General features: G+C 47.1%; 1 protein-coding gene across 1 annotated transcript; it reads right to left on the bottom strand.

Moving 5' to 3' along the window:
• Positions 1 to 1,651: 1,651 nt before the first annotated feature.
• LOC144129920 (uncharacterized) lies at positions 1,652 to 23,838 on the bottom strand. Its single transcript, XM_077663979.1, has 6 exons — positions 23,669 to 23,838; positions 19,162 to 19,427; positions 16,460 to 18,064; positions 12,982 to 15,291; positions 12,487 to 12,672; positions 1,652 to 1,811 (listed from the first exon to the last, which is right to left on the bottom strand). Exons 1-5 carry the CDS (start codon positions 23,836 to 23,838, stop codon positions 12,530 to 12,532), a joined length of 4,494 nt encoding a protein of 1,497 aa, XP_077520105.1. The 3' UTR covers positions 1,652 to 1,811; positions 12,487 to 12,529.
• Positions 23,839 to 25,286: the final 1,448 nt, after the last annotated feature.

The following is a 25,286-nucleotide window of genomic DNA, read 5'->3' as shown; positions in this document are numbered from 1 at the left end:
GTTTGGTACACTGCGAGGATAATCCAGTCGTTGAAAATGAGAGACTTCCTCCTCCGCTTATTCATTGCTAACTCTGGCGAAAGCACGTCGGCCGTCGCGGAACTGGAGTGCAAGAACAAAACAGAAAAATAAGAAAGCGATCGTTAAGAAGTTTTTGTTTTATCTTTATTTTTTTCGAGAGAAGGAACTGCGATATGAACGCGTGTCAGGTTTCGCGTTGCTTAACTTAAAACTCGATCATTACCCTTGGATACTTTTGCCGCAGTCATAAGTACTCTTAAGATAATATATTTTGACTATATCGGGAACTTCTGTACAACATCTCATGCGGTAGTCAATTCTTCCTCGTTAATTAGACACGGTATATGAACAGTTAGCTCGATACGCAATATTTAAAGCTTCTTACACTTGAGTTGCACATAATACCGCACCTGAAGCCGTGCCTCGGACAAAACTACATTTGTCGGTAAAGGTAAGAGAAGGCGCGGATATAAGCAACAAAATCATTTGCCTTTCGGTGCCAGAGAAGTGTCGGAGATGTTTCCGTGAACTGCTGCTGCGACCATTATGAGAACCTAACTAAGATTTATTTCCCCCGCAACTTGGTAAACGCTTAAGACGTCACCTGTTTTTTTTTTATTATTACTATTATTCCACATTTTCGAGAACGCGTTCGAAGTGGTACTTTATACGAACCAGGTTATTAAGAATAGCACACCGTCCCCACGACTATCATTTCAATGGCATGGAGGGTTCTAAATGCCGAAAAAACATCCTATCAAACGACTCCGGGCGCTGAAATCGCAGCGCTAATGACTCCGCTTATAACCGTTGCCCCAGCGACCATTTGTATTCAGAAATTAATGCGCTTACCCCGTGGGCACGCTAATGTTCATGATTGCCTTTAAACTTACACTTTGAAACAGCAGTCATGTCGCCTCCGGCGGAGGAACACTTAATTACCTGGCCTATCACATCACCTTGTTACAGCACGGGACGGTACCGCTGCGCACAGTGTGCTGCTTCATCGCTGTCCCTTGTGTTGTTTAGCGCTATAAACCACGCCACCGCTGAAAACCACGCACTAACCAAGCAAATTTTTTTCTCGAGTAGTACACGCATTTACAACATGTTTGTGTCGTTTACAAGAGACGTTTCAACCTCCGTGTTCAGCACTAATACAGATGTGGTCCTTCCTGCTTACTGCGAAGTCTGTACAAGAAAACAGCTCTCTTACCTAAAGCGAAGTATACGCGTTCATCGGGCGTAAACACAGTTTCGCACTGGAATATGAGATCATAATTGTAAAACATACTGGTAGCGCCGGAAACTGCGCCCAAACACGCGAATAAACGAGGGTAGCACTCTTCTTGATACTCATCAATTGCAGAAGATTCAAGTCGATGCATATTGTCTGAATCTCTCGTCACCCTCGCCCGTAGTACTTATATAGGGAGCATAGGGCGGATAACATATGCCCGGAATAAAGAAGAGAAGATCCCCATTGTTGTCTTTTAATGCAGGATTTTCGGCTGCGTCGCCTATCAAAGCCATGGTTCCATACTAACTGCTGCGTAACCATCCCTGAATGAGAGGGATGCGCAAGTCGTTTATAGGCTCATTTATTGAATAAGGTTAATCTGTTCACCGTACTGCGGCCCCTATAAGTCGACCGCGCAACCGTGCTGCGGGCGTTGAGTTCCTAGCGGCGCTGACCGACCGTTGTGGCGTTCGGAGGATGCGTTGTGGCCAGCACCGAGCCGGAACGGGTAGCGGGCGTATGGCCGCATCTACTGCAGCCAGAGCGGCAGCTGCGATGATGAGAAAAGTGGAAACGCATTGAAAAACTGCAACGAAACTTTTACGACGGTTTTGGAATCAAAGCCAACAGACAGCCCCTCCAACTGTGGGATAATGCTGGCGACTGGCGAGAGCAGCTTTTTGCACTCAATATTGTAACGTGAAGATGTGCACACCAAAAGGGAAAAATATATTTACAGGGAACCAGCTTACAGCCACGCAGCCGAACAACCGGGCACGCGAAGCCCAGCAGCAGAAACGCACTTCGTCCTCTTCGCGTTCCAAGCGCGAGCGCACCAAGCACGAGCGTTCCAAGCACAAGCACAACCGTAGCAATATTTTTGCACGATTCATCTACGAACTGAGTCCCTTGCTAAATCAAATTTGAATTCTGCATATCTACAGCCAATACTGAGGTAGTTTCACCGAGTTTCGGCTATTCGCCAGCAGTTTTGCCGCCCAATAATCTATGTGCTCCGCTGCCCAATGATTCGTATTGTTTACTTCCTCCTTTATTTAACGTTACATGAACAGATCGTGGACGGATACATTCAGGTTTCGCAACAAAGCTGGCTTCTGCGACCCTCTAACCCCCCCCCCCCCCCCCCCCCCCCCCCCCAAAGTCACCTCTGAGCCTAACATCATCATCCTCCCCTTCGAGTAGCTAGCGAACGTTGCTAAATGATGGGAACGAAATCTGTGTTCTGCGTGCACTGTTTAAAGCCAGAGGAGCCCTACCATTATAACATACGTTTAGTGCGGGGCCGCGAGCCTTTCCCCACAACAAGCATTTTCTTGACGAAACTTGAAATCGAGAACAAAATCCACTCATGCCACTGCCTTTAAATAGGACCGGAACGTGTTGTTTTTGGAATACTCGGGCGCAAATTTCGGGTGGAAGGGAGGTGGGGACTCAGATATAGAATCTACAAGCGCGAGCCCTCAGTGTCCAGTCAACGCTCTAAACAAAAGGAATAAAAGTAGAGTAAGGTGTCCTATAGCGTACTCCCTTTTATAAAAGGAGTGCTCTAGAGGACAGCTTTCCATTTTTACTCCAATACAGGCGTATTCGTGTTTAGAGTGCAATGTTGTTGCCTTGTGAGCGCATGAGAAGAGCAGACTTGTAAAAGCATCCGCTCGTGTAGCTTCTGCTGCTGTGCCACCGAAAGATCAACCCGGACATAAACGGGGAGCTGTGTAAAAGTGACATTTGCTTTGTCCGCGCTACCCGGGGCGTCTGTGCGAGTATAGGCGCTTGTTATTGCTACTGCAGGGAAGTGAACTCGTGCGCGCCGGACCAGTACACTCTTCTCAAGGCACTGCCGGTCCGAGCAACCATAGGACAATGCATCTCTTACGGCGAATTCCAATCGGCCATCCGCAGCGTGCATTTTTTGCTCACTGAACCAGAAGCTCACGCTTCAAGGGCTCATTTCGATTCAGATCTTAGGTTCGCATCGTCGATCAGAAAAAAGTCTTTCCAATTCGGACCGGCCTGAGTCGCCCAGGCCAGCCCGGCCGGGCCTTTTCTTGTGTTTGAATCATCGATTCTGATTTTTCCGATAGCTCGAAGGTTTTTTTCTCTCATTCGTGGAATCAGAATGGTGCGTCTGGTCGCCGATTGGAATTCGCCATTAGACCGCATCAAACTGCGCTTCTTTCGCTCTACATTTTTCACCACTTTTCATTTTCATCCTTCCCCTCACGGTGAGTCCCGCCGCGGTGTCTCGATGGTTAGGTCGCTCCAATGCTGAACCTGAGGACGCGGGTTCGATCTCAGCCGTGGTGACCGCATTCCGATGGAGGTGATTTGCAAGGTTCCCGTGTCAGAGCAGGTTTTAAAAATTCCCGACTGGTCGAAATTATTCCGAAGACCTCCACTACGGCCCCTGTCTTTCCCTCTTTGTTTAACTGCCTCCTCCATCTCTTCCTCTAAGACGCGAAAGAGGTGCTCACACAGTACTCAGGCAGTTACTGCGTTTCTTTCTTTTTCAAGAACAACTTTACAACCTACACCGAGAAGTGAGACAGTCACTGCGCCCTTCAATTCCTCAAAAGCAACTTTTCCTCACGACGAAGTTGAAGCGTCCGCTAAGAGTGAAGTTCCCACAACTTCCCTTTCCTCATAAGCCCACCCTCATTGTAACAAGCAGCAATGAAAAAACCCCGCCTAGCAAACGGCGTGCCGCCCACATGAAGGCTTTAGAGTGCATTGGTATATTAACGCGATAGCGTTAAGGGTCCTGTTCATACGTAAACCCGGCAGCGGAGGCGCTGACGCGTCGAGTAAAGCAGGTGGCCACGTGACCCTGTGACGTCATTACAACCTGAACACCGGATTGTGAGCAAACTTCCCAATGTGGGAGACCGCCGCTAAATTAATAATTGATCGCGAGAGATCGCTCGTGAAGTGCAACCTGGCTCTCACAAGCCCCACCGGTGGCTGTGTTTGAAAGAGCCATTTGCTGGTGCAGTTGCGCATCGCTTGAACGCTGCACCACTGCCTTAGAACTCCATGGACACCTCCTCCGCGCCCGTGGGGAAAGATGGAGGAGGCAGATAAAAGAGAGAGAGAGAGAGAGAGATAGGCGCTGTAGTGGAGGTCTTCGGAATGAGGACTTCCAGCGATTTGTGAATGTAGAGTAGAGAATGCCCAATTCCGCTTATATGGGCATGCAGGCAGAATCTAGGCGACAGCGAAGGAATATTTGAGCGGGAGAGACTTTAATGCTCTTAAGGGTAGGTTAAGCGTTATGTGATGGTGAAAGAAAGAAAGGACAGTGTCCTTGTTTGCGAAGTGATACATAATGAAGACACAAGGCCGCTAAAAGCACCCATATAAGCTTATCCCTTCATACCCTTAAGACGGAGTTTAATCCCTCAATTTTCTGTTCGCGTTGATATGCCACACGCCTAGCACGTTAACGGCGACTTACAGACGCAGCGAAACACAGGCAACTCCTATCGATTTAATCTCTGTTTCGTTAAAAGTTTATGTTAACGGGGATGAACTCTTCATGCTCGTCGCTTCAAATCATAGAGAGGCGAACATCGTCTGTCCTTGGCTCCACGACAGCGATAACTAATAGCGACCCTACTGTGCACGCACATACGAAAAGTTCGAGCCATTTTTTGTAAACTATTGCCTCATGTGTGGCGACAACGTTAATAGCTGTGACCTGCGATGTTGATTTTCGCAATCGCTACTTCACTTGAAGTACGTACACTAGCTTCTTGCTAATCGCCGTACCCAGACCTTATGGTGTCATTACAGAACACTAAAAAAGAATGGCAATGGCTTAGCTCGGCTATGCGAGGATATAGTCTTGGTTAATATTGATTGTAAGTCCAGGTTAGTCTGGTTCTCTGGCTTGTTGTTCTCACGTGGTTCATCACGGTTGGTCACGTGAACAGTAAAGTGGTTGGTGATGTGGTGCGGTCCGACCGCGGTGGGAATGCGAGGACGGCGAAACTGCGAGTTCGTGGCCAATGTACCTTTCGCTACCAGAACAAAATTTAGCCGCCCACCTCAGAATCCTGGTCCTAGCATAAGTCAGAAACGTGGCAGAGCCGAGAGCAAACCCCAGTATATACCATACACATAAAGAGAATCTCGGACACGCAACTCTCCGTTTCACAAGGTGATCAGTAGAAATGCCCACAATATAAACTAGAGTAAGGCATTGACTTGAGGACAAAATACTCACACACTGACCGTTACAGGCAGTTTTTCGCACTGAACTTAATTAGTTTAACGCAAATTTTTATTCTTTACATTTCTAACTCAGCTCTACTGAAAAATACATGTAGGTTTGAATGAATCAGCCAATACGATTATGACACATTCGATTTGGCTTTATAAGATTAAAGGCCCAAAACCACTCAGGCTTTAAAGGAAGACGTAGGGGAGGACTACGGATAATTCCGACCACCCGGGGTTCTTAACGTTTACTGACACCGCATATTACGCGGATCTAGAGCACCTTGCTTCCATCGAAATGCGATCACCGCGCGCTGTATCAAACCCGCGCCTTTCGTGCAAATTGCGATATTAGAGAACGTTAATGAACCCCGCTTTATCTAGAGCCCTTCATTATGGCGTTCCTCAAAGCTTGAGTCACTTTAGTCATTAATTCTATGAAGCCAAACTAAATATGTCATAATCCTAATAGCTGGATCATTAACACCTATACAAATTTTTCAATAAAGGGCATTTTAAAAACGCGGTCTGCGGGCCGCTTGCGGCCTGCAATACCACGTCCTGCCCGCGAGCTCTTAACAATTTCGTTGTTTGCCCAGGAGCGCAGAGCCAGTAACGTTGTGGCTTCTTTTCCACCCGCACTCTATCTCTTCATCTCTCTACGGCGTCACACCGGTTGGTTGCTCCGTGATTCAGTCAGCGACTGGATATACTTTGATGCAGAAATCATGAGGTAGTAATCTCATCTTCGCCCTATGCAAGCGGTGATAAAGAGTGCGCCTCCCTTTCCTGTTCCCTGTTGGTGGCTGCTGCTCTGTGGGAGACAAATTTTGCCAATGCGACCCGCGTGGCAAGATGAGCTTAGACCTCTGTATCTAAACCGGTAATACGGCTTACCAAGATGGCAGTGGTGAGCCAGGCAGAACTAAGCGCAGAACGATGAGCACATACGGAATATTTTGTTTTGAGAAGGAAGCAAGCGAAAGTAGCCGCCGCGGCGGCTCAGTGGTTATAGCGCGCTCGGCTACTGAGCCAGAGGACCCGGATTCGAACCAGACCGCGACGGCTGCATTTGCATTGAGGCGAAGCGCAAAAAGCACCCGTGTGCTGTGTTATGTTAGCGCACGTTTATGATCCTCTCCAAAGCACTCCGCTATGGAACCTCCTTCCTCTTTCACTCCCACCTACCTCATTTCCCTCACGGCGCGGTTGAGGTGTTCAACGAGACGTGAGACAGTTACTACGCTTTCCTTTCCTTAAAAAAACGGCTTTTTAACACAAGCATAAACTGCTAGTACAGTGAATTGGCGGTATAACAAGTAATTACTCTGACGTTAGGGTTAATAGGTTTTTCTGTCTAATAGCAACACTGGACTGTGAGAAATGCCCGCGGTGGAACCTTTTGAATTCATTTAAATAACCACGAGTTCTTGAATGTGCAGTAAAACATAGGCACTCGGGTGTTTTGACATTTGACGTCCGTAAATACGAGGCAGCCGTAACCGGGGGTGGCTATATGCCTACTAATCCTGACCAGTACAGCTCGCCCCTCCAGCGCCGCCAGTGGAAGAGACACCGCAGCACACGACTGCGAATTTGTCTTGAAGGCGACGGGATTTATGGCCTGGAGCTACAACATCCACGCATTGCTACAAGAGAGCTTGTTTGATTCCGAGCTTTTCTACACCGCTAACTTCTCGGTTTCGCGGTCCCATATCATCTTTAGCAAAATGGTGGTTTGAGCTAGTTGGTACATATTCACAATTTCACCAGCGCTGCGACTAGGAACAAGAACAGAGAAGGAAGACAAGGACAAGCGCTACTAACAACTGAAAGTTTATTTGAAAAAAACACAGATTATATGCACACAACTGACAACCCAAAGCGCCTGCGCTTCCCCCACCAGGCACGCAAAAGAGAGTTAAAAATCTAGATACAAAATTTCACACTCATGTAAGTTTACAGATGGTGTGCTAACGCACGTGTCGATGTTCTTGTGAATGTGATAGGCTTCACACAACTCCCTAGTTAACTGATCTGGATGTCTGAATTTAATCTTAGCCCTGTTAAGCAGAGGAAAGCATGCTTTTTTGTTAGACACACCGGGTTTATTTAGAAGACAATCTCTGTAATGAAGGGACAGATTTGATGAAGGAGCACCATTCAAAGAGGTTCTATGCTGACGTAAGCGTGTATTTATGCATTTACCGGTTTGCCCAATGTAACTCTTGCCGCATTTAAAAGGTATGTCATAAACCACTCCCTCTGCACATGGCACAAAGGTTGACTCATGATCCACCTGGCATGCATTTTTTCTTTTGCCTCTTATTTGCTTCTGTTCCCGGGCTCTTTTGTCAACAATAGCACAAACCTTGCCTAGTTTATTAGGGACCGAAAAGAGCACTTTTACCCCATATCTAGTGCCAACCTGCTTAAGCCTATGGGATAACTGATGAATGTAGGGTATTACCGCATACTTCGTTCTGTCATTGCCGGAATTTTCCTGTGCTTCATGTCTACCAAACGACTTCATCTTCTTCAGGATCTTGTTGCTAGCAAGCGCTATCACATCTTTGGGGAAGCCCGCTGACCTTAGCCTTTGAACTTGCTTATCGAAACTGCTGCCTAAAGTATGAATACATGACTTAGTAAGTGCAGATCCTAAACAAGACACTGCTATGCCACATTTAACTATTTTCGAGTGCCCAGACTGATAATTTAGCAAGGGCTTTTCCGACCGCTGTAGGAAGGACCAACAAACATGATTCACCTTTTTCTCCAATCTAATATCCAAGAATTGCAGCTGATTATCTTCCGGTAATTCAAAGGTAAATTTCAGACCAAACCCGCAGTTTTCAAAAGTCTTTAAAATGTCATCCACATGTGCCTTGAAGTCATGGGATTCAACAAAAACAAGATAATCGTCTACATACCGGAAGATTTGTTTTACACGGTTGTCTAAGTTAACTTTAATGCTCCTATCTGCATAGGAAAGAAAGATATTACTAAGTACCGGAGCCACTTTTGAGCCAATGCACACTCCTGTTTTTTGAACATATAGCCTGCCTTCCCAATCAACAAATGTGGATTTGAGATAAAATGACACAAGCTCCAAAAACGAGCCCACAGAAACGCCACACTTTGAAATGAATGCTTCTTCATCATTATCCTCTACTATACATTTCTTAACACACTGGAGGAGCCTATCATGTGGCAATGAATAGAATAAATCCTGCACATCAATACTAAACATATCACACCCACCAGGATTATTTAGTTTCAGATATTGCACAACCGCCTCGGAATTAGATACAAGAAACGGGTCTTCTACTGTCAGTGAACACAATTTACTTTGCAAAAAACTTGAAACGGCATGTTGCCAAGTTCCCCGTTCAGTAACAATGCAACGGAAGGGGATGTCAGTTTTATGAGTTTTGGCAGCAAAAAACACTTCTAAAAAGTGACATACCTTTTAAATGCGGCAAGAGTTACATTGGGCAAACCGGTAAATGCATAAATACACGCTTACGTCAGCATAGAACCTCTTTGAATGGTGCTCCTTCATCAAATCTGTCCCTTCATTACAGAGATTGTCTTCTAAATAAACCCGGTGTGTCTAACAAAAAAGCATGCTTTCCTCTGCTTAACAGGGCTAAGATTAAATTCAGACATCCAGATCAGTTAACTAGGGAGTTGTGTGAAGCCTATCACATTCACAAGAACATCGACACGTGCGTTAGCACACCATCTGTAAACTTACATGAGTGTGAAATTTTGTATCTAGATTTTTAACTCTCTTTTGCGTGCCTGGTGGGGGAAGCGCAGGCGCTTTGGGTTGTCAGTTGTGTGCATATAATCTGTGTTTTTTTCAAATAAACTTTCAGTTGTTAGTAGCGCTTGTCCTTGTCTTCCTTCTCTGTTCTTGTTCCTAGTCGCAGCGCTGGTGAAATTGTGAATATGTACCAACTAGCTCAAACCACCATTTTGCTACAGTTCATTTCTAGTACATTGAGCTCTTTTCTATGTCCTAATCCCGCTCCTTTTGACAACCAGGCAGCCTTGGCTTCCCTAATTGCAGTTTGTGCCTTCAAAGCAAGGGTAGCTTCGTGGCATGCCAGACGTGCTCTTTGCCCAGTTGAGGTCCAAGTTATGTGCGGTGGCCTCCTCCCATCTAAAGGGCACAGCCGCAGGATTTGCCGGATTGCATCTTCAGAGTGGTGGCGTCAACATCGATACTACAAGGATTGCCTTTGGGTGGTGTGTGGGAAGGACAAAAATCGTGTGCGGCACTTCCATGAGTGGTGCGAACAAGCGAAAAAACATACCGAGTTCCTTTGGTACACCGCCCGCCCGTGGTTTCCCTCCAGTACAGCGTCTCCGTGCTCCGAAGGAAAGCTCTTGGTCCTGGGTGATCAGCCGGTGCCAGAGAAGTTCCAGAAGATTCTAAAGTTGGGTCCAAAATTCGGTGTCCAGCCTTCTTTGGGAAAAGAAGAAAAGTTGGCTCTTGGAAGGTCAATCGCGCGCCAAGCACGGAAAGAGGAGCAGCCTAGGTGCGTTGTGGAATGTGTTGAGGCCCTCAAGAAGTGTAGCGGAGGGCCGGCCAAAAGGTGGGACTTTGCGCACTTGACCGATTTCTTGACGTCCGAAAAACTTCGCGTGGTTGTCTCGGATAAAGAAGGTTATTTCGTTACGCTGCCAGAGAAACTTTTCCGTGAGAAGGCTAGGAATTCAGTTGCCAAAAACTTTAAGCCTGTGCGTTCCAGTGCCCTTAAACAAAAAAGCGAGGCGTTAAGGCTGGTAGGTGATATGAATTTAGTTGGCCTGCAAGCATCCATTAAGAGGGCGAAAGGCAACTTTTTAGAAGTGTTTTTTGCTGCCAAAACTCATAAAACTGACATCCCCTTCCGTTGCATTGTTACTGAACGGGGAACTTGGCAACATGCCGTTTCAAGTTTTTTGCAAAGTAAATTGTGTTCACTGACAGTAGAAGACCCGTTTCTTGTATCTAATTCCGAGGCGGTTGTGCAATATCTGAAACTAAATAATCCTGGTGGGTGTGATATGTTTAGTATTGATGTGCAGGATTTATTCTATTCATTGCCACATGATAGGCTCCTCCAGTGTGTTAAGAAATGTATAGTAGAGGATAATGATGAAGAAGCATTCATTTCAAAGTGTGGCGTTTCTGTGGGCTCGTTTTTGGAGCTTGTGTCATTTTATCTCAAATCCACATTTGTTGATTGGGAAGGCAGGCTATATGTTCAAAAAACAGGAGTGTGCATTGGCTCAAAAGTGGCTCCGGTACTTAGTAATATCTTTCTTTCCTATGCAGATAGGAGCATTAAAGTTAACTTAGACAACCGTGTAAAACAAATCTTCCGGTATGTAGACGATTATCTTGTTTTTGTTGAATCCCATGACTTCAAGGCACATGTGGATGACATTTTAAAGACTTTTGAAAACTGCGGGTTTGGTCTGAAATTTACCTTTGAATTACCGGAAGATAATCAGCTGCAATTCTTGGATATTAGATTGGAGAAAAAGGTGAATCATGTTTGTTGGTCCTTCCTACAGCGGTCGGAAAAGCCCTTGCTAAATTATCAGTCTGGGCACTCGAAAATAGTTAAATGTGGCATAGCAGTGTCTTGTTTAGGATCTGCACTTACTAAGTCATGTATTCATACTTTAGGCAGCAGTTTCGATAAGCAAGTTCAAAGGCTAAGGTCAGCGGGCTTCCCCAAAGATGTGATAGCGCTTGCTAGCAACAAGATCCTGAAGAAGATGAAGTCGTTTGGTAGACATGAAGCACAGGAAAATTCCGGCAATGACAGAACGAAGTATGCGGTAATACCCTACATTCATCAGTTATCCCATAGGCTTAAGCAGGTAGGCACTAGATATGGGGTAAAAGTGCTCTTTTCGGTCCCTAATAAACTAGGCAAGGTTTGTGCTATTGTTGACAAAAGAGCCCGGGAACAGAAGCAAATAAGAGGCAAAAGAAAAAATGCATGCCAGGTGGATCATGAGTCAACCTTTGTGCCATGTGCAGAGGGAGTGGTTTATGACATACCTTTTAAATGCGGCAAGAGTTACATTGGGCAAACCGGTAAATGCATAAATACACGCTTACGTCAGCATAGAACCTCTTTGAATGGTGCTCCTTCATCAAATCTGTCCCTTCATTACAGAGATTGTCTTCTAAATAAACCCGGTGTGTCTAACAAAAAAGCATGCTTTCCTCTGCTTAACAGGGCTAAGATTAAATTCAGACATCCAGATCAGTTAACTAGGGAGTTGTGTGAAGCCTATCACATTCACAAGAACATCGACACGTGCGTTAGCACACCATCTGTAAACTTACATGAGTGTGAAATTTTGTATCTAGATTTTTAACTCTCTTTTGCGTGCCTGGTGGGGGAAGCGCAGGCGCTTTGGGTTGTCAGTTGTGTGCATATAATCTGTGTTTTTTTCAAATAAACTTTCAGTTGTTAGTAGCGCTTGTCCTTGTCTTCCTTCTCTGTTCTTGTTCCTAGTCGCAGCGCTGGTGAAATTGTGCATATCATCTTTGTAGCTACTATCTTACGACAAGCACCCTCATGAGAAATGGAGGGTACGTCTGGACTTTTTTATCTCCAAAATGCACAATCTGGAACACCTTTTAAAGGCCCACAAATGAAGTCACGTGCACTATTTTTGAGTACAGTGCGCAGCATCAGCGTTGCACGTCGGAGCAGGTGGCGATAAGCCGATCATTCATCCCCCGACGAGGCCTTTCGCCATATTCTGTATATGCCAAACTGGCGGTTGCCATGGCGTGAGTGCATACCGACCATGCCTTGCAAACACGCGACTGTGGTCGGGCTCATTGACGTGGTTATGGCGGCGTTGCCCGCATTGATATAGATCAGTGACTACCGTTCTACAGTGACTGGTGGTGACGGGAATATGTCATCGCAAGCACTCTTGTCAGCAACTTCTTTGCTCACCGCAATTCTGCAGTCGATGCCTATCTGCCGCAGAGACGTGTCCTCAGCCGAGGTCCGGGCGGCTCCGTGATGCAGCCGAAGAGGCACGCCTATCCAGACTTGCGGCATCCGGTAACAGAGAGGTGTCAGACGCAGACTCCTCGAAGGAGAAGAACGAGGAGCGCTCGTCCATCTCGCTACCAGCGTCTGCACGCGCATGTCCGTTGGCGAACATGACGAAATGCGTCCTAGGGCACACCCGAATTCACCAGGATTGTCAAAGCCACACGCAATAGGTGCAGTAAAATATTCTAGACAGTTATTCATTCAAATATTTATTCAATAATGCTGCAAATTTGATATAAATTACTTTTTCGCCTAAAATGCTCCACAGAAGATTAAACTGGGACAATATGTCCCTTTCCAAAGCACACAGTACATTTCCTTCGTGCCTTTTCCTCAATCGTCTAGATCTCTTCACACATCTAACAATAATAAAACAAGTGTTGAGCTCACCATCCAGCCTTTTGCCGACCACAGCCTTGTTGTCCAGTATGGCGGTAGTGCTCGGCGGGCGACTGGAGCTGCACCTGCTGCCGTTTCTGGGTGGTGCCTCAGCGCTAAAATGTGGCGTGCGCGGAATCGATTCTTCGCAGTCCTCTCCGTGGGCCGCGGCAACATTTGTGGCGTGCGGCATGAGGACTTCAGTGCCGCCTTCACTTGGCTCCGGCGCTGTGAGCCTCAACGCCAAGTTCGTTGATTTTGAAGTCGTAGCAGCTACTGGCACTGCTCCGCCGTCCCGGCAGTCCTCGACAGGACACGGAATAGTCGAGGACTCTGAGGTTGATCCTCTTGGCCTCTCTGGGACCCTACAGATACCCGATAAATCTCGCGATCCGAGCGGCGGAATGCTCAGCGAAAGCCCCGTCGAGGACCCTGGCTGCAGGATGGAATTGTATACGGATTCGAAGCAGGGGACTTCAAGGGACTTTGCCGAGTGCCGCCTGATCCGTGCGCTGGTCGGGCTTCCGGTCCTGGCGTGCGAGAAAGCGCTCGAGCTGGGCTCCAGGACGACGCTGCAGCCTATCGAGCTGGACACCGCGCCATCCACGCGGCTCGAAAGTGTCGAGGATTCTGATAAACGCAAGCCCTCAGAAGAAGGCAGCCCGATGCTCTTCGAGAACGACTCCGGTGTACCGACAGCCGCCGAAAGAAGCTTAACGGATGCCAGGAGGTCGTGCTCACGAGCGTCCCACAGATGAGACGCCACCCGGTTCTCGGCTCCCGGCTCAGAAACCAGGTTGGTAACGAAATGGTCATTGATGTCCTCGATCACGGCTATCTGGACCGGGCTCTTGGCCAGCTCGAGCGTGTCACCACTGAATATGTCACCAGGAGCCAGCTCCGGGACCTTGGGTCCCAGAGCCTCTACAATAGCCTGTGGGTCCTGCAGCTCGATTTGGCAGACTGCCTCAGCAATCGTTTCCACATTACGCTGTTCACCGCTGGGACCCCACGTACGGTGGTGTGTGGCGGCAAGTGGATCTGGTGATGTAACCACGGACAGAGGCCTTGAGCAAACCTCCGGCGACGAATGTGGCGACACTCGGCCCGAAGGCGATGGCGGCACCTGCTGCTCGAGGGCGGAGTCACCGGGGCGTGGCGACACTTGCATGACGTCGCAAACAGACAAGTTGCGGGACTGCGCAGGTGTAATCGCCGTTTCCTCTGGAACCGCTACTGTCCGGACCACGCCAGCGGCCAGGCAAAGCTCTGGAGAAGGGCAGGTGTGGGCGACGTCCTTGTCGATGGCGTGTGTCAGATCGATCTGCTGGGCGATGTACCGCGTCTCGTCCAGCGGCGGCACCGCAGCCATCGAGGGCGAAAGCGGGCGCGGCGACGTAAGCGACCGCTCGTGAAGGTAGTGCTTGTTGCCCATCAAGATGACCTGGATGATGTCGTCGCCCCATCTTTGTTCCTTGGCGGCGAAGCGACCGACACGCTGACGTTCACCAGTGTTGGGCCGTCTAGGCAGCCGTGAACTCCTTCGATCTTCCCTGCTGTCCTGTCGATTTGCCTCCTCCAACTTACGCAGGCGCCGAGATGAGCACACAGACCTGTCCTCAGCCGAGGTCGCCCGAGGTGACAGCATCGGATGCCCTTCCCATTGCTGCTCGCCTTCCTGATGCTGTTGCGGTGGCTGAGCCGGAAGCTCCTGCTGTGTATGTGAAACGGGCTGCGGCGTGTTGGGCAGATTTGCCACCCCCGTCCTTGACTTCCCATCTCCCGTCTCTTGAAACGTAGCGTTCAGGTCTGCTAGGTTTTGCAAGCTTGTCAAGTCCGTCGTTCGGTGCACAACACTGACGCTCGAATCAGACGACAGGAAAGATAGTGTGGTCGACGCTGACGGCAGCAGTGGCCCTTCTTCCGACCGGCAGAATGGGTGGCTCACAACGTGGTCCTTGGAACATATTACGCGTGAAGGCGCCGGATACAGTTCTCTATTAGGAACTGCCAGTTCATTGGGACCATCCCAATCGACAAGAATTCTGTCAGGTCCCGCATCTTTGTCTTGCGCGCTCACTCGTTGCATAATTTTCCTAGTGGCTAGTCGACCCCCTCTGTCTAGGGCAATGGCAACTAGAGGCTTCACTTGACCTCCTATCTTCTCTTTCTCGCCGTCTTCAATCTCTCTGTTGTCGGTTCTGTCTACAACAGCGCGAGATTCGATGAAAGCGCGGTCAATGTTTTCTTCGTCCTGAGTTTTGCTGCTCCCTGAAGACTTTTCAACAACACTCTCATCCCTCTCAGGTGCTTTTCTGTTGCCTGGAAAGAACCGGAGCTTGTAACAAAAAGGTTTAAAGCCCTTATGTTCTCAGCAAGCAACGATAATCATAGCAAGCCTGAAGATTCTAAGAGACCTTTTCCAACGTACATTAAAACAGTTTCTTTTTTCATGATGTTAACAGCTTGGCCAAAAAGCGCCGTGTCGAATGTGTTTGGTCTCTTCGATGTGAGATCAAAGACCAGCTATATCAAATATTTCACCCCTAGGGAAGCCAACTACGCGGTCACAGGAAAGGTTAATTACAAAGGGAGTTTCGTGGGTACCCAGCGGCACTGGGGATCGAAACTTGCGACTACCGCATATGAGGCGGCGGTGCTTCTTTTCAACCATGTTCAACCGTTATGCAATTATATGCTTGCAAACTGTGAAAAAGTTACACAACCGCAAAAGCTGTCGCCAAAGTATCTTTAACCAGCTTTACTTCCAAGTCTAAATATATACTGCTATTGCTCTAATAGCCATCTCATGATCTGGATTTTAGGGATGAACGGTTGTTCATAGAGTCTTTTGGGGACCTAGAAACTTTTCTTCTACTTAACACCTTCGACGAAACGAACTAATGAGAGCTCTATAGAAAGGACGCTGCTTTTCCTTCGGCTGCTCTTCTCGCACTTACCACACCTCATCACCACTTTCTCTACCATCGCCTTATATCATCATACACATCGGACGCTTTCGAAGGTACGTAACGGCCTTTCATTGCGCAATTAATTCACAATAGTCTTCTCAGTACGAAACTTTTCTATATCACTGTCATTACCACGGGTCGACCCATCAACTCCGAATTATACGTCTCCGTTGGGAACATCCCCACATGACTCACCGCCGCCTGAGATATCGCAGTTGTGATGATCGTGACCTATTAATCCACAGGTCAATCGTGATGATAATCGAATCTAATTATCACAGCAATCTGAAGGTACCAGCGTACTATAAACCGCTTCTGAATACAGATACGCAAAATCAGTATTACGAAACTGGCTACTGGTTTGGAAACGCGATTTACACAACCATTCCGATTTAATGCAGGCAAAATGCTGTAATCAAAGGGTAATATCGTGTAGTTTAACGTATAATAACTTATCTGACAATAAAGCATATATTATGCCTCTCTGAATGGTAGGTAGAATACGATGATCGGCTTACCTTCAGCAAACTCAGGCCTGTCAGGCTCCGAGTACCCGTCTTCAATTTCGGCAAGCACAACAGTAAAGGGCTCCTCTTCAAAGTTAACCCGCTTCTTCCGCTTGCTTCCTTTGGTCTTCTTGTCCTTCAATGCATGGACCATGACCGTGGTCTCATCACGATGTACCGGCATACGAGAAGTGACGTCCACAGATTGCTTGAATGTCGCACGGAGAACTCCCAGTGATGTCTCGCTCGGTTCCAGGTCCATGCTACCAAGGACGGCCTCCGGAGTCGTCATGTTCCAGTCATTTTCAGCCCTGAGGCAGATATATGTTTGTTCCAAGCCAACGCCTGCTGGGGTCCGAGTGGCTTCTAGTCCTTGCAACAGCGAAATAGCCTGTCCTGTATCCCTGTTTCCCGGGCTGTTGGGCAGAGCGTAGCCTTCCAATCGGCATTGGTCGGATGGCGTTTCAGCGGATCCACTGAGACTGTCTCCCCAAGCATATACTTCGGAAGGCTTCTCCGCATTTGTGGTTAAGTTATCAGAACTGCACCCATGCCTGGCCTGTTGCTTTGGAATCACTCGTGTCTCATCCCGGTTTCCATCGTCTCTGACTGTGTGTGGGTCTAGAAAACTCCTTACGAGCAGAGGCGGAGACTCTTCCACAGCTGTCGTCGAAGATTTGAGTGAATCAGGGGAAGTGTTATTCCTTATAACGCAACGTAGTTCGCCCCCGTCAGTAGGCCTCTCATCTGAAGACTTTCCTTGTACTGCTGGGCAAAGCATGTTAGACTCCTCGATTGTCGTAGCGTAAAAATGTGGAGACATCGGTGACAAGTTGCTGGTCACCTCCTGAGATCTCAGAATAAAAGCACTCTCTTTTCCAGGATCCTTAGGAGGCAGGAAATTTGTTCTCGCAAGTGCAGGAGAAGTCGCGCTCACTGACGCCGTTGAAGTGGGACCAGAAGGCTGCGGTGGTGTCTGTTTTGGAATATTCTTTAGTGGCACGTCTTTGCAAGACGGCACTGCAGTTCTATTTTGTGCATGCTGCTGGATGAGTTTTTGAAGGATGTCTCTGAAATCAAGGGACCTGGTTGTTGACGGGTTTGAAATTGCTGTAGAGCCGGATTTCGGCGACGTCGGCTTTCCAGTGCTGCTGCTGCCACCATCCTCCTTCGTTTTCTCCGTACATTTAGTGTTGTTGGTCGTTACGCGCATGGAGTGTGATTTTAAAGCACCCTGCGAATCATCCTTTGCAGTCTCAGAAAGAGGCGGCATGGGATCGCGCGCAACAGCCTGCTTGGATCTGCGTGTTAACGAATCGGAAAAGATGCGCCTGAGAAATGTCAACGGCTTCCCAGCGGAAGTACTACTGTGTCCTCGGTTCTCTTGTATCGAAGACGTGTCATACTTCTCGTGCACTTTCTCTTTTACGTCCTTCGGTGAAATAAGCTCAGGTTTCACTCTCTCCCTTTCTTTCTTTTCGACCGGCGGCCTCGTCATGTTCGCGGCTTTTTGCTTGGGCACTATTTGATGGGTTAATTTCTCCACTGGGCTGGCAGTCTTGTGCTCTAGCATCTGGACTAGCTTGCGCACTGGAGCAATAGCTGTGTCGTCTACGCCTGCAGTCAGAAGCAGAAACGTAATTTGTACACAAAGTATAAAACTGAGTTCAGGTGAAAGCTGCAAACGGTTGTAGGTACATGGCTGAGCTGGCTTACATTCAGATACCATGAAGGAAGAAATGCTACCCAGATGTTGCTTATTGAGCAGAAGCTGCGGCGTGCACGATAATCAAAAAGGCCAGGCAAAACTCGAGGGGTTTTATATGACCTGTCAATCAAGCTTTAACTACTTAAAATGTGCAGAGCCTAAAAGATTCATTCAGGAATTGGGAAAGTTCATTTGTCGTTGTCATTGTTACCGTCGTTCCTCGGAACCTGAGAACGGAGTTCAGTGAAATACACGAGCAGTAACCTGTGCCGCCACTAGACCGGTATATGTCAGTAGGTAAAAGCTGCCTCACCATTATCTATTAATGAGCTCTCGTCGTTGTGTTGCTGTATCCTTCGAACACTTCACTGGTGGCTATTTCAATCTTGCCTGCTGCCAGGCAAGTCATGCCCAGATATTCTGGACAGGCGCATTTTTTCAACGGCGAATTGTTTATGATATAATTTTTTTTCGAATGTCGTAAGACTGCACCGCCACAAGCAAAATGTCCGCAGATCCCCGTCGGGACGCTGGTAGTTTTCCTATCATTGTTTTCAAAAATGCACCCCAATGGTTTTCAACGGCAGTCTAAACTACCCACTGCGGGAGCAGGTCGAACTTTAAAATCAACATCTTTCTATACGCGTCGGAAGGTTAGACAATTCCAATCAATATGTTTACATTATCTTACGATATTCCACCGTCACCTCACTAGTAAAAGTGGAGTCCAAGAAAGCTGGCTTTGACACTGTGAGTATACCCGCGCCTCTACTACTAATTTCGTTCAATCTTGACGCCTGCCAGGCAAGTACAGTGGGAGCATTCACACTCCTCGCCCAATAATTAGCGTAATGTTCCGGTGCAATTCTGGCACTGCCTTGAAACTATATGTTGCTGCACGCCTACATGGCTCAAAGTTTCCTTGACCTTTTTCTAATGAAGGTAGTGCATTTTCAGGCGATACACAACAACTCAACCAATCGCGTTTAGCTCTCGGCTGTCTTACCTAGACTAGGCACATCAGACATCTGCTGCGACCTGTCGACCTTGTCCGGGACAGTCTTGTCCGGCTGAACTGCGGTGTCCTTGGTGACCGCAACGTCCGTAGACATGGCACGGTCTTGCGCAGAGGGTCTTGGCGATGAAGCCTTCACCTGGTATCGTATCTCCCTCATGAACGAGTCTTCAGTCGTAGACTGCTCCTTGCCTCGCTCGTGCAACTTGCAAGTTGGTGATCCCGACCTCTGAGAAACGATGTCGTCCCCGGAAAACCTTCACCACAGAAAGCAAGACATCGTAAATGAGGAGGGACACAGAACGCTTGCAAGGCCTTAGAGCGGCGTGGAGCACGAAGAGTTTATAGGTAGTGTGGTACTGGATAATACAGTGACCCTACTTCATATCTGTTCCATTCCAGTGCTTTGAAATTTTTGCTATTGTACAAGGTGACGCTGCACCCCCATTATCGTCGACACCTGACGGTTGGCAAAGTGGACGCTGAGTATGAAATATAATCAAGGAAGAAAACATTCTTTCATTATGCCCGCCCTTATTTGACAAGCATACAAAAAAGTTGCACGTTTAGCTGGACGATACGGGACACACTAGGATTTTTACTAAAAAGGCGGCTATCAAGTAAAGCCAAATCTTAGCATCATTCAAATTTAGGCGCGCACAAAAAAGGTAGCACTGGAGCTTGATTGCGCGCCTGCGCCCCGTACAAGATTTCAAAGATTATTAATTATCATATACTAGCCACAACATAACAAATAATTGGTTTTTTGGGGAAAGGAAATGGCGCAGTATCTGTCTCATATATCTTTGGACACCTGAACCGCGCCGTAAGGGAAGGGATAAAGGAGGGAGTGAAAGAAGAAAGGAAGAATAGGTGCCGTAGTGGAGGGCTCCGGAATAATATCGACCGCCTGGGGATCTTTAACGTGCACTGACATCGCACAGCACACGGGCGCCTTAGCGTTTTTCCTCCATAAAAACGCAGCCGCCGCCCACAACATAACAAAGTAATTGAATTTGAGTAAAATAAGCGAAACACCTCCTGCAGAAAAAAAGGATATGAAAACATTAAAATGTGAAATAAGTTTACGAGACTAACGCAAAGAATTTAATAATGATGACAAGTAATGACTGAGCATTTGGCGTCCGTAATTGGTCTGTATTTGTAGAAAGAACCATTCATCGTGATTTCGTTTCGCATATGTATGTTCTCTGGATTTCAGGTGAGACACAGCTTCAAGAAAATTTCGAAGAGCATTACTTCTTTTATACCGCTTCATTAGGCTGATATTATATAGTTCAGGTATTGGCTTTACGTTGAAAGAATTAAAAATAGGTTTAGCCATGAGGTCGCGGGGAATGTCAGCAATGCTCATAATTTCTCTGTTTAATTAGAAGCGTCCTGCTTAGATTAATGAGTGTTCTAGTTCCCGAGACAGTAAAACGATGGTTTAGAACAGAAGCGAATATTCCATTACAGAGAATTAGTTCGATTTTTTTGTGGCAGAAAATAGCGAAGTTTTCTCAAGATACCAACTACGTTTCAAAATTTGTCAGCAGTTTTATCGATACGTATTGACCACGATAAATGCTTCTCGAAAAAGACTCCAATGTTTTTCACAACAGGGACAATTGCAATGGCACTGGCCCTATGTAACAGGCCATTGCAATGGAACAATTGACAGCAAGAGGAATTGGAAAAACTCTGACGTATTATCGTCTCTTCGCGCTTCCTGGCCGCAACAATAACTTTTCTAGTTCAAATTTCAGTACATCAGAATCCGGTGGCCACGTCCAAAACGATTTTTTTCTTAAGTGGTATTTAATGCAAGTCAAATACTGTGACCAAAGCCTTCTCCACATTGGCATCTTGTATTGCCACGCATGAATGGGGACCTACCGTAACGTGCCGTATGTGCCAAAGGTAGTCAGGCTGCCCTTAACACTTCTCATGCTAACAGGAAACATTAATATTTATAGAATGGTAGCGATATCACAGGTTCTCGTCACGCAAGCTGCCCTCGCAGCCACAGCTTCGACGTTCCACCGCTAGTCCGTTTTTTTTTTTCCGCGGTAACAGCATCCTAGTTACTTTAGGCAGAAACTGTACCTCCCCATTCGCTGTGTAAAATGGCCTGTTGGTCTGTCATCTTGTTCACGCTGTACACGTGACCCTTTAGCTGCTCACTTAGGCCTCTATCTATCCAGCCGTTAAACTGGTTGGCGTAAGGCAGTGTAATGTAGTAAACTGCTTTTCCTCCCAAGGTAGGCTGTTGACTGTAAGCAAATGGCCCTGCGATAAAATATCTATTGGCTTTAGTGGTGCTGAGCCCCACTCATTTCCTCTCGGCTCTGTTTACTTGTATTACTGCTGGCCGCCGACGTTTCTTTTAGTTCGATTCACGTACACAGTACATCTACCCTTACCCAAAGGTTTCGGAACCTCTGCAGCAAGATTACACTCTTTTTGGGTGGCTCTATGCGTAGAGCCGTTGCAGCAATAAACGCATCGATGAAGATCAGAAATAGTGTTTGGTAGTTTACGACTCTTTATGACAAAGACTGCGACTACGATACGATCTTAAATGATGCGCCTTCCGCATTTTTTCAAAAAATAAGTCGTTGAAAAGATTTTCAAAACAGTGCCTCGCCATTCATGCAGTCTGCTAAATAGCGAGTACAGTTATTAATGTAACACCAACTTTCGGTCGGCCTGCCAAGTGCTGTTCTCATTAGCCAAACCCCATCAGATGCAGTCTTGAAGCGGCGTAGTGGATCACTGTCATCACTGAACGCAAAAAAGGGCCCCTCGTTATTCTCGTAATTTCGGCTACACTTGATTCGTTCCTCCCACAGTTGCCAAGGTCTCCGGCTCGCCGAAGCAGTAAGCGAGAGAAGGGGGAGGCTCTTCGCCGCAGTAGTGCGGACGCCTTGCGCTCGTTTCCGAGCAGCTGCTATTTCCGACGTGTTCCGTTCGATCCAGTTTCGTGCTAAGGCAAGGGGGCGCGAATTCGGCACGATTCGATCGACTGGCCTCTCTGTCAAAACACTGCCGGCACTGGAGGTCTAGAACACCTGTCGACCGCAGTCGTAAGGGGCACACCGTGTGTACGCAAGTAGCGCAGTCCTAACCCAGGCTGTTGCGATACAGGCAGGTGGGGTGAAGGGGCTGAAGGTATACGACGAATCCTTCAGCCCGGTGATTCTGACGTCGGGTCACGTCAGAGTGCCAACGTTTCTAGTCCCGAATCATGCCGAACAGCAGCAGCTTGCGACAGGTGTATAACTATAACGAATGAACTCGATAGCAACCGCTGTCATCAGGCCGCACATAGAGTAGTCGAGTAGGTTACGATGCCACGCTTTTTGACGCCGAAGCAATAAGTAAGGCTCCCGCGAAAAAGTAGCATAACTCCGTGCTGCCTTCTTTTGCATAATGCAGTGCGTTCTTTCGAGATGCGGAATGCAAATTTCGTACCCACGAGATGTGCCTAAGCGTTCATTCAAAGCATTCTGGCAGCGCATGAATTGCTCGCGCGCTCTTTCGCTTACGCTGCTAGGTCGCGTTATAAATTTCCAAGCGCTCTTGGAAACTCGAGCAGGAAGTGCTAAGCGGTCGGCCTCATCCAAAAGTCCGCTTTAAAAAGGTATAATTTTTTTTCTTCATTGGACGAAGCAGCGCTGAGCCGAGGAGGTCGTTGCTTGCCTTTCGAAATGCATCCGCCATGCACGCTACCTCTTGTAACCAGAAACCTGGAACGTTTGGCCTCATGAATTCATTTTTCGTACCAAGAGGCGAGAGCAAGCTGTGGACTTCGTGCAGAATTGCATGCCCCGTCGTCTATATTTCTGCGCGTATGACGTACTATGTGGGCAGTAAGTTTTTTTTGTTTTTTTTAACCTCGATCTGATGATCCGAAAGCAGCGATGGTATACAACTTACGCCAGGGCCATCCTCTAGCTTTTCGTGCCCACTGCCTGGAGCAGCAATGAGACTGGCATCACGAGCATGCCTTAAATCCCTTGCTGAGCCGGTGGTAAATATTACTACACCCTATAAAGGACTCCAAATGTCGTTTGAATTACGGTGCCCTACTGCGGAAGATAAAGACCGGTATCGTCATTTAAAGGAAGAAACAAAATAACAACGAATAAATCACATGACCCTGACCACAAATACTAGCACGTGGTCTCAGTCATGGCCTATGTCTAGCACCCTGTTTGAGTAGCCTCCCCTCAAGTCTACCTCGTCTCTGGCAGTCGCCCCCAGGCAAGCACAATGTAAAAGACATATGGTGCTTAGGTGACTTGGGAACAGTTTCGATCTGACAGCATCCTGAAACCAATGCTGAAGCTTCTTCACATTAGCTGCAGATAGTTAAACGTCTTCGTTGCCGAACAGTGCCAGTTTCGAACAGTCTGAACCAGTACGAGTTGCAGCGACAACATGCAAAAAAAAAGATATAGAGCAACAGAAGGGTGCGCAGGGCCAGACGCACTTTGGCAGCTGTGGTCGCTGGGCGCCTTCGCTGTCGGAGGAGCCGCGCATCTCGACATTGACCTTGACCTCAGCTTCATCAAGCATCCTGCGCAGCAGCCTCGTGGGAGACTCCCGCCGGTCGCCCTCTCGCCGGGCATGCCGCAGCCAAGGAATCTCGGCTGCATACATTCGTTCGCATGCCTTGGGCTAAGTACTGAAAACTAGACCGCGTGGTCTCTCTGTACACCGCAGGAGCAGGTGGGTCTTCACCTCAAAGCTCACTTCCTACCAAAAGTCGCTCTTCGCGCGCGGTCAAAAAAAGTGTTGCGCTAGAAAATGAGCAGAGCACTAAAAGGGACACTTGTTCCCAATACATGTTTAGTGATGAACTAAACCCATGAATTTAAAACAAATAATGCCTATAGAAAAGGTAGAACGAAAAATTCAGTGACATGATAGGTTCCCAGCCTCGTATCCAGCTACTGGCTAAGTTGACAAAGTATTACATTACAACTGGGCCTTGACAGCACTGCACGTACAAACTTTCACATGAGTTTTTTAATCAAAAAGGTTTTTAAAAACTTTGACTCTGCTTCTTGCCGTCCCACTTTCCAACGTCGTCCTCATATAAGATTACAAACCACAAAATCTGCCTTGCCTTTCGAGCAAAAGCTAATTCCGTAAAACTTTCTTTAAACCGCGCTAGTTCTATACACGGTGCTTCGCCTAAAACTTTACACGATTTTTAAAAGTAGGCTTTTTTTCAGTTAGAAGAGCACTTTTCTTGGCACAACATTGACAGCGCTGTAGTACATCATAATACAGCTAAGACCTGCTAAATTAGCAGGTTGGTAAACTATTACTGAATAGTTCACTTTTTAACTATTAATATTAGGCTCCTCAATTACTGAGAGGCGTGTAGCCCGCCGTAAGTAATATCCATTTCTGTTTATAGAATTTCGAAAACGCGGTTACCGTCGGCGCTGTGGCCCAACAAATTTTGGCTATTTCGACGAGTTACATGCACTGGAGAGGTTGCTTTACCTGCAAGCTTCTCGAAAGCGCGTGTATTTTGACGCGATGTGGCCAAAATTTGCTGGGCCACAGCACAGAAAGTAAACGTGTTTTCAAAATTCTAAAAATTGATATGGATCTAACTTAGGGCGGGCTACGCGCCTCTCAGTAATTGAGGAGCCTAACAAGAATAGTTACAAAGTTACCTATAGAATATTAGTTAACCAGCCTGCTAGTTAGCCCGTCTTAGCTGTATTCTGATGTACAACTAAGACACCGCTGTCAATGCTGCGCCGAAAAAAGCCCTCTTCTAATTCAAAAAGCTTACTTGCCTAGTATGCGGGCGTCAACCATTAATGAATGCATGTTATTCGCAAGATAGCGGGAACGGCTAGTGCATTTAGGCTCTTGCTTACAAAAGCTTGCGCATAATAGTTAACAACGACCGCCATTAAGGTGCTTGCGAGTTTGTCCAAAAATGGTCACCCCACAGTCCATAAAATAAATATCCTATAGACATCAATAATAATAATAATAATAATAATAATAATAATAATAATAATAATAATAATAATAATAATAATAATAATAATAATAATTGGTTTTGGGGGAAAGGAAATGGC

This window comes from Amblyomma americanum, chromosome 4 (assembly GCF_052857255.1).
Source record: "Amblyomma americanum isolate KBUSLIRL-KWMA chromosome 4, ASM5285725v1, whole genome shotgun sequence".
Lineage (NCBI taxonomy): Eukaryota > Metazoa > Arthropoda > Arachnida > Ixodida > Ixodidae > Amblyomma > Amblyomma americanum.
The sequence above is the reverse complement of the archived record's forward strand: the minus strand, read 5'-3'. Positions and strand labels throughout refer to the sequence as shown.

Bases quoted from the DNA above. Each gene is read 5' to 3' on its own strand.
- LOC144129920 (XM_077663979.1), bottom strand. From the start codon at position 23,838: ATGTATGCAGCCGAGATTCCTTGGCTGCGGCATGCCCGGCGAGAGGGC. The intron at 18,065-19,161 runs GTAAGACAGCCG...TTCTGACTGCAG, and splicing joins GTCTGATGTGCCTAGTCTAG to GCGTAGACGACACAGCTATT. The intron at 15,292-16,459 runs GTAAGCCGATCA...GGTTCTTTCCAG, and splicing joins CAGGCCTGAGTTTGCTGAAG to GCAACAGAAAAGCACCTGAG.